The 10,292-nt window shown below is 34.4% G+C and overlaps 1 protein-coding gene across 1 annotated transcript; it reads right to left on the reverse strand.

The window, feature by feature from the left end:
• Positions 1 to 7,195: 7,195 nt before the first annotated feature.
• Positions 7,196 to 9,369, reverse strand: LOC122089001 (60S acidic ribosomal protein P2-like). Its single transcript, XM_042658407.1, has 3 exons — positions 9,081 to 9,369; positions 7,830 to 8,062; positions 7,196 to 7,490 (listed from the first exon to the last, which is right to left on the reverse strand). The coding sequence occupies exons 1-3, from the start codon at positions 9,166 to 9,168 to the stop codon at positions 7,464 to 7,466; spliced, it is 348 nt and encodes a 115-aa protein (XP_042514341.1). The 5' UTR covers positions 9,169 to 9,369; the 3' UTR covers positions 7,196 to 7,463.
• Positions 9,370 to 10,292: the final 923 nt, after the last annotated feature.

Raw genomic sequence — 10,292 nt, forward strand, 5'->3', positions numbered from 1 at the left:
GAGGGGGGTGGGTGGGGAGCACTTTACCCTAGAGGCTAGGCGCAAGAACAAACTAAACAATCTACTAGGAGATAAAGAATCGAATAAAAAATTGAATAAAGCGATGTAAGATTATAACTCTAGAACTCCAACATCTCAACATTAGTTCCACCTTACCTGTAGCTTGGGCATACATAATCTATTGTTTGCATGAAAGGTGTTTTCAGACTGTTTATTGAATGCACTACAAGAAAACACATTTATGGCGACGGTAAAGATATACTATTGTCGCCAAATATAATATATAGCGACCGTAAAATGGATAGTGTTGCCTAATACATTTATGGCGACTGTAAAATAATACTCGTCACGAAAACAAAATTTCAGCGACAAAATTTTAAATACTGTAGCATCATCATTTTATAACGACGGGTTAAATTTAAATGTTACAAAAAATTATTTAAGGCGACGGAATATTTTAATACCGTAGTGAAATAATATCTTAGACAACGGTAAATTTTTTACCGTCGCCTCATATCCTATGCTCAATCAACAATAATTTGATTTATAACGACGATAAAAATTATACTGTCACAAAATATAATCATTTATATTTGGCGACGGTTAAAACACTACTGTAGCCAGTCATTGATTTTAGGCAACTGCAATTTTATTCCCGTCGCCAATTAACACCAAAATTATTTAGGAATTTTAGACGCGGGAAAGGTTTCTTAATTTACTTATGCTTTTGGTTTTCCCGGTTTCCTTTTCCCGCACAAACATGCTTCTATAGTATTTCTCTCTCTCAAAACCTTGTGAATCTAATTTTTTTTTTTTTATATTAATCCAGTTTTAGTGAAATTCAAAGTCTCTCTTGAAAAAAAAAAACAAAGTCTCCCTCTCTCACGTCTCTCCTCTACCTTTAGCCCCTCTCTCTCACGTCTCTCCTCTAACTAAAACCGCCCCCTCTCTCTCTCTCTCTCTCTCTCTCTTTCTTTCTCTTCACGGCTCAATTCTGCTCTAACCTCTCAATCCCTCTCTCTCTGGTCTAACCTCTGCCAACAGTGACGTTACAGAGGCTGTGGGTGAGAAAGCAATCTACAATTGGTGAAGTGAATTTAGCGTGAGCCTGTTGAAATGTTGCTGTGGCTTCTTTGTTCTGTAAGGGACTTATACTGAGTAGACGTTAGTTATATATGTTCAGAGCCATGGCTGGATTAGATTGAATGAATTCACCTCCACAGGGGTTCCCTTGAATACGATTTACTTGGTTCAAGGACATCCAATTGCTATGTTCTTGTGTCACTATTATTGAATTTCCTTGGAGAGAGTTTGAACAGCAGGATACAGTTATGATAATATTGATTTTCAAATAGACGAGATCTTGTTGAATATTTCAGTTTATTTGGTTGTAGTTTCCCACCTTGAACACTCAACTGATGCCAAATACTCTTACCTTTCCCTCTCTGGTTAATTCATCTATTGTTTGGTTTTTGTTCCCTTCGCCATTTTCTTTGCCCTGCTAAATGGGAAATGACAAATTACTGTACTTGTCACTTTGTTGTGTACTTGGTGAGCTCATATTTCCTTTGCTTGTCTGTCCCACAAGATGGATGGGCACTATGCCTTTCCTTCCCTTTTAAGAACTCGTTTACTAATTTTTTTTTTTTTTTTTCTTTTTTCTTTTTTAATCTTCCAGGTCTGGGCATCAGGTTTCTCTGCTGCATTTTTGAAAAAGCAAAGCATTGCAACAAAAGGATTGGCCGGTGCTGATTCTGGTGTGGAGGCAAGAGGCAAGAGGCAAGAGGCAAGAGGCAAGAGGCAAGAGGCAGTAGTAAAAATGAGGTACACAAACCTGCTGTAGCTGAAAAAGCTTTGCTAGTTGTTTTGGAGAAGTTCTTCGAGGTGGTTCTGAATCTTCCTAAAGTTAACAGATAATTTGATCATTCTTGATTATTTCACCTTTGCCTTTCCCTGGTTAAAGTCTCATAAATGGATATGTTTACATTGCATCTTTGTTGCCTTTTACAAAGGGTCTTGCTTGAAGTGTTTTTTTTTTCCCTAATAGATGAAAAGGAGGTAAATTTACTTTGGTTTCCTTATACATTTACTTTGGTTTATTTCTTTTACTTAGATGTGGTGGGAGAATTGAGAGGTTGGAACTGGTCTGTGGTTATATATATTACTTATCTATGTAGGACCATTAATGGCTTTAACAAGTATGAATTGCTTCTCATTGATATGTTTTGTCCTCATCAATTAAATAAGTAACTACTCCCAAGATTAGTAAATGGTCCCTTAGCTTCTCCTTTGTCGTCTACCATTACCGCTCAAAGGGACAACTCCATTACAATTACAATGCAATACCCTTTAAAGCTTCCACTATATCTTTTCTTCCTTTCCACTCAATTCTTTATATTACCTTTTCATTTCAATCTTCTCAAGGATAGGTATAATATATACTTTAATTTCTATACATTCATAATTGAGTTATCTATATATTATATCTTTGGTGGATGTATCTTCATAACCATAATGATTCCATATGTAACAATCTATGATATGTTTGTTAATGATTGATATGTCATACTCCATTGTAGTGATAGTCTAGAGTTCATTTTTTGACTCTGTATATATAGGTGATGGTGGTTGGATGAGGTATAACATAAAAGTATAGGGTGTTGAGAGGAGACAAACTTCTTGGACAACCTTACACTAAGACTTTGTGCTAATTTCTTGAAAGAACCTTCACCTTTAAACATTAGGAAGAATACTAGTAGAAATAATGTAAGTTCCCAATAAATTAATTCTTTGCCATTGCAAAAGTAACACAAAAAAAATCTATTTTAAATATGTGATCTTATAGATATTACATTGAGAAATTAAGTCGATAATAACATTATAAAATTAGATAAAATTGACCATCTTAATGAACACAAATAGTTTGACAACTTTTAATAATTTCTTTTGCTTTGCTTTTTAGTCAAATTTTGTTAACTAAAAAGCTTTAACATTTTCATTTTATTTTATTTCTTTATGTTTTTTATTATATTTTAGTATGATAGGTGGTGTTTGAAAAGTACATCATTGAAAGGATGATAGAGAATTATTTTAATTTGTAAAGGACAATACTCAATACTATGAGTTAATTATGTGTTTGAATGTCCAAACAAATAAGTATAATGAGATGTCAATAAAATTTCATGAAACAATAAATCTTCTTGTTTATATTTTTGATTTCATGGTTCTTAGCAATAAGAAAAGTATGTCATTTTTATTTTCTTAGTATTCAAGCATAACATAAGTTAATTATTCTATATTGCAGGATATTGTTAAATCTAATGTGGCAAGACAAGACTATGAAAGATAGTGGAGCTATCATTTGGAGGAGTTTGCAAGACAAACCCAATCGATGAAAAATGCAAAGTCTGAAGTTTGATGTATTGATTGTAGGAATTTTTTTGAAGTGGAACGAAAACAATGACTTCTTATTTATAATTATAAGACTTTTTGAACAAGGAATGAAAACAATGAATTTTTAATTATGATTGTAAGACTTTTTGGAAGTTCAATAAAAGTAATGTATTATGATATGGATGCCTAGGATGATCTCATTTTCTGAATTGGACAATGTATATTGATGTAATTACAAGAACAACTTACAGATAATATGCAAAATTTACTAATATTAAAATTTTATTTTATTTATTTTATATTTGGCGACGGGTTTTATTATACCGTTGCTATAAATAAATTATTATTAGGCTTAGGCGACGGATAATAACCGTTGGCATATATATTTTTTGCGACGGATTTTTTTATACTGTTGCTATAAATAAATTTCATCTATTATTTATATAGTTATAGGCGACGGCAAATGCCGTCGCTAAAAATATATTTGGCGACGGAAAATATAATTCTGTCGCTAGTAATATTTTTCCCAACCACCCATCTTTTTCCGTCGCCTATTTTTAGCTGCGGCAGTATAGGCGACGGAATTGGTGACTGAAAATTAACCGTCGCTGCTATTTTTAGCGACGATTTTATATTTTTTGTGACGCTTTTTTTCCGTCGCAAAAAATGTGTTTTCTTGTAGTGATGGCAGAAAAAACGTTGCCAGGCTGCATGTGTACGTTAACGTCTCCCTGTGTCTATTTCTTTCCTCACACAATAAGGGACATATATATCATTTCATAGGAGGAAAGAGAAAGATAGACATAGAGTAATGCTAACGTAAGCTACACAATCGGACAGCGGACTCAATCCCTTAATGATTTTATGCATGTTATTTGGGCAGCAGATGCACTGACTGATCATGATATGAAGCTGATTTTCTTTGCCATTATTTTTTTCCCCTTTGCCTTAACAGGAGGCGGCAGTGCAAATAGATTGCATCTTATTAGACAATAATGCTTTCCTACTCAAAAACCCATATTCAATAACATCTATAAAGCCTGGGAATCGCTACCTGTTAGTATAGCCACCAAGCCAACTTGGTGACCAACCAAGGGAGGTGCATGTACAAGTATCCAGCCAGAGGGTCAGGATGGTCTTTCATCACCCTTGTGGCTAGAAGTAGGAGGATGCGACCAGATAGCGATCTTCTTCCCTAATTCTAAATATAATAAATATCTTATTTTTAGTATTATTTTTTAAGAAAAAAAGAAGAACCCTGCCAGTGTTGTCTTGCGCAAACACAAGCAGGTGTGAAAAGACCATACTGTCCCTTGACCCATGTACTAAAGATGCTCTTGTATGCCCTCCAATTGGCCACGTACACTGGTATTACGTACACCAGACTAATAACGTTCTTTTTCTTTCTTTTTTTAATAAAATTGAAACAAGAAATAGATAGCTGGGAGGGAATCGAGCATGCTCTTCTAGGCATGATACACTTCTTGTATGCTTGCTTGTCTCCAAGACTTGAAAGTTCTTCGAGTCTTGGAGAAATAAATTCATCAAGGTTCCTAGAGGATAAAAACTCCAAATTCAATAACAATAAACCATCTCAATTCAATCCAATAACAATAAGCGGTATCATAACTTTGTGAAGGTTTCCTACATTGTCCACTTAGTTGGACTTGTCGACTCTTGCTTATATGTCAAGTTTCAACTAGTGGTAAAATAAAGCATTTAAAATCCAGGGCCATGGAAGAATGCTAAGTTGTGATTGGAATATCATAGTTGCATAGACATACAGTGGAATGCATGTTAGCACATGAGAGACAATTTGATTGAATAAGACTTTGAGATTTGACAAGTGGCTAATCCCATCCCTATACGAATTAAAATTATCACATCATTTATCCACATGACTTCACCAGTTTAAAAAACCTACAAAACGGTAACATGTGAAGTAGATTTTCCCTTTGACAGATGGGAAAAGTAAAGGTAAAAAAAAATGGACATTTGAACCATTATTTGATAGATCAAGCTCTTGATGGGCATACCCATCAAATATCATGCTTTGACTCAATCATATCCACCGAATAGTAATGCTCATTATTGAGGTTTTCCAATTTAGGTTAGCAAATGTTTTACATCCAGAGGTAAGAGGAAAATTTTCCCTACCTCATAGATTTTTAGTTTTATGTATCTTTTAATTCTCAAATTGTTAAATTTCTTCACATGCATGATCGGTGGGATAAGTGTGGGACCTCTTTCACATTGACACAATCATGTCTGCTGATGCCCTTACCCAAAAAAAAAAAAAAAGAAATCATGTTTGCTGATGTGGCATAATGACAATGTATGTATATACCTATATAATGCTTTCCTATTTCAGAAAAATAAAGGTCCAAATTTGCCTCTTACCTCAAGGATCTCTTAGAAATCTCCAAAAAGCAAGAAAATGAGTTTGAAGAGATGAAGAGGAAGGTGCTTAAACATGCTAGGTAGTACATTCATATCTGGTACATTACATATGTTTGAATTTATAAGATTTTTCATGGACCACAATTATTAATTTCAACAAGGAACATAGAAATACTGATGAAAACTGTAAGAAAAACTAAAAAGAAATTATGAGGTGTTCAAATGTAGGAAGATGATTTTGAGTTGGAGTGAATTAGGGGAATCCTTGTTCATTCCTTTTCCCACCATATTCACCGAAGCAGATAGAATGTTTCCTTTATGAAGATCGATGGAGCTCCGTTTCTGTTTTCATTTCACACACCCAAGATTTCAACATCTCAAACAATTCACAAGGGGTTTTAGATAGTTTTAGCAGATCCAATGAGAAACAAGTACACAGCTTGAAATCAGCAATATTATCATTGATCTTCGATGATTCTGTAGGTACAAAGAACGGCCAATTGGGGTTTCAAAATTGACCCCAGATGGGTACCCAAGGGTAAATAAATATGTATAAGCCAAAAAACCCATGGAGGAATAGCAAAAAGACAACCTTGTCACGGATTAGATGCTTGCTTGTGCATCTTCTCTGGTTGATCCTGTGCTGGCAAAGTGCCCACACGACTAGGTAGGCATCACATACCCATATCTAAATATAGACAAGTATAGCCTACAAAGGAGTTGACTCACGAACCATTTGGAAATATTAGGCTTGGCACGCCCCCATAGTGCCCAGCAGTGTCATCAGCTCTCCTCTCTTTTTTTAAAAGACACCATTACCGTCCTCTGTTCAGCACTATGATTACCCTCCTCTATTCAGCCATATGATTGGTATCCTCTTTTATTAGATAACCAAAGAGGAAAAGGTAAAAACATCCTCTGCAATGGATGTGATGGCACAGCAAGCATCAGACGGCTGCGGCAGACAATCATTATGCAGAGGAAAAATCTATACACAGGCACTTGTCTTACAAGAGGTAGTGATGTAATACTCTACCACCAATTTGCATTGAAGTATATATACAGTAAATCTACAAACTCCCTGTACCACCATAAATAAGAGACCTGAAACTGTTTTAAAGGTTTTCATTATATTTATAGATATCCTAAACATGAAACAATTTCACCAAGAGGGGGGTGGGGGTTGGCCCATGAAACCCAACTTGGCTGCTGCTCAGCATGGCATGCAAGGGAGGATGGATAGCTAATCTCCTGCTTTTATTTCCACATAATCAGTATTATGACTGCTTAATTAGTTAATAGTTATGATGTTTTATTAATCAAAAAGGAAGGAAAAAAAAAAGAGGACTTCCTCAGTTAGGAGTTTGAATATGATTAAAGAGCTGGGTCAAAAGACCAATGCTGAGTCAGTAAAAGCCTAATATTGTATCATGAGCAGAGGAAACACAATAATATCTTATGGCAAATCAAACGATATATAGGAATTCAAGTTAAAGAAATCAACCTACTGAATATCAGGCAACATCTTCCTATCTTTCTAATTAACAGGGAAAGAACAAAACCCTCTAAACATCTGATAAAATAACCCTCCCGCTGACCAAAACTTCAGCCCAAGTGCTATAAAATGGGAAGCAATTGGCTTCCTACACAAAGACCAGCATCAGAATCCCTCAGTCGAAAAGACTAAAGCCCATGTCCTGTAACAAGTTTAAACAGAGAGGGCAACATCAGTAAAAGATAGACTATCTAAAAGCAATAATCTGGATTTACAAAATAACATGAAGAAGAAAGTTACCAGATGATTTAGGTTTGTTCTCTAGTAGAACATGTTTTAAATCTAATGAAATTATGTGGTATTCTAAAAAACAAATAAGAGGTAATAAGTAAATATATCATGATGATTTGTTTAGTATACAAGTTCAGCTCAGTGAGCTACACTGAGTAGACACTTGATACTGCCAAGTTAGACAAGCCCTGTGTAGTAGGGGTTGTGAATTATTCTGTTTCAAAATAGATTTAAGGTATGAAAATATTACATCATCTGACTCCTCTTTCTCTTCCACTTTCTCTTCTTTCTTTGGCTCATCCGCAGCAGGTGCTGCACCACCCCCGCCGCCACCAGCACTTGCAGCCACTGCAATGGCTGCACCACCACCAGAAGGCACTGAAGCAAGCTTCTCCCTTCCAGATGCAATCAGCTCTGTAATATCTTTACCCTTAACTTCAGATAGCAGCAGCTCAATTTTATCATCTTCAGCATCAGCCCCAACTGCAATTCCAAATAATGGTTGCTAATATCAAATTAATCTCAATAAATATTATTTAGTTGGAAAAGAATGACAAACTCAATTCTCAAGCATTTGGTTCATTAAGGAATCAGGATTGCGGATTTCCAATTTACAAGTTAAAGACATAAACAAGTCAATGTGATCAAACTGAGGTAAAATATATATATATATATATATATGTATTACTCCTATGGTTCATAGACTCCTCATCAGTGTCAATGTAACCAGATGGAAATATAACTGATGCTCGAATTAACGAATTCAAGTTCATGCAAAAGAGTTTTAATTCTTTACAGACGCTACAGCTATAAAATTTGAATGCATTACAATCTCTCAGACATATAACATTCTAGCCCTTCATCCACTAGCTCCAGGTAGCCTTAGATTAGCAGAATAAAAGAGGCAGATTTGAATGTATTTCAACATAATGCACAGAGGCCTCCGTTGATTGCATATGAACAAATACAAGACCAAAAGCAGAGTTTAGCTAATGGAGATACCTCTTTTGGGAGCTAATAATAAGTAAACCATGAAAAAACAAGATCTATCAATATCTAAACAGAACGGGAAGGTTAGTAAGCAGTGCAAAACGAAATTCACAAAATTTTCCTCTGATTAATAAACAAAGGAGAAAGGCATCGAATACCATAACTAAGCAAATACTAAAAATCAAAGAAATATTTTCTCTGTCAATGTTCACCACAAGAAGAAGATTAGTTCCCTTAGGATTTTATTTTCTATTTCTTTCTCTTTTATGTTTTCCTCCATGCTTGGGATTTCATGGGTTTTGGTAGTATTCATTTGATTTTTGAATATATAATAGAAAAAGAAACCTAATTATCAATTGATACATTATATTTTTCCTGCGTACTATCCATTACTCCATTCACAATATTAATCGGAAACAAAGAAAAATTTTACAATAATAACTAGGATTATAAAAGTTCCAAAACAACCGAATCAATAGCGAAAAGGCGAAAACCAAGAACACTGAAATACCTGATCCAAGAATGTTCTTCAAATCGTTGGCAGAAGGGCTGGTGTTTCCGCCCAGAACAGCAAGCAAGTAGGCAGCGATAACCTTCATTTTTGCTCAGAAAACTTAGATAATCAAATTATTGTGAGATAGAGATAGAGAGAGATTCAAATGCCTACAGACGCAAGTCTGCGAGTCCCGTTTGTCTCCGCTAACCTAGAGGGTTCAGTTCCGTGACAAAAAAGAATCTAGGGTTTTAGTTCGTGACTAAAGGGGAAGTTATCAAGTGTTAACGCAACACCAAACTTTGGTGGTGATTACTATTTAGCTTTAGCCTCCCTGGTTAAGAGAGGAAAGCTTTTATGGATGGCCTAGGGTGTCAACCGGTTGGGCCAAGTGAGGCTCGGCCAATTTGTTGGGTTGCATCGTGAACATCGTTTAGTTAGCTAGACATAATTATTAAATTTGGATTCGAGAATTATTTTGATGAAGAATTATTTGGATTAATTTGTTTCATTAATTTAACGATTCGATCAAAATATTGATAAAAAAAACAAAGATAATAAAATTTGAATTCAGATTCAGATTTGGGAATTATTCGTATACAAAAATTAAAAAAAGACAAAAATTCGGATGTTATTTTTAATATTTGCAATACTTGTGTCATATTATCTATCAATTATCATATGTACATAACATACAAATGATATTAAAATTAAAACTAAAATTTTAAATTTTAAAGATAAAAAATATTATATTTAGTTCTTTTTTTTTTCTCAACTCATTTCCTATTACTCAAATAATTGAATCAGAAAAAGAAACGCCATGTCGAAGGTGGATTTTTAGTTCAATAGATTTTCTTTTATCTCTGTACCATCCATTTTTTATGTATTATATTATTTTCTGATATTTAGCAAAAAAAAAAAAAGACTGGGAGGGGGGATTGAGCACAAATTCAGCAAGACCTGCGTCACCCACTATGCATATTCACCTTAAAGATTAGAGAGAGAGTAACGACTATAAAACTTAGTCAAACCAAAATGGGGTGAGAGATTTATTTATTTATTTTTTTTATTTTTTTTTATAGAAGTGTAAAAGATTACCTCAGGAAAGATAAGTGTTGTCGGTTTCTATTAAAAAAAGAAGAAAAATAACATTAGGATAATAAATGCATAATAATTACACTATTTTCTAAAGGCTTATTGACTTGTTAAAGATAATTTTTTTTTTTTTTT

Source organism: Macadamia integrifolia, chromosome 9 (genome assembly GCF_013358625.1).
Source record: "Macadamia integrifolia cultivar HAES 741 chromosome 9, SCU_Mint_v3, whole genome shotgun sequence".
Lineage (NCBI taxonomy): Eukaryota > Viridiplantae > Streptophyta > Magnoliopsida > Proteales > Proteaceae > Macadamia > Macadamia integrifolia.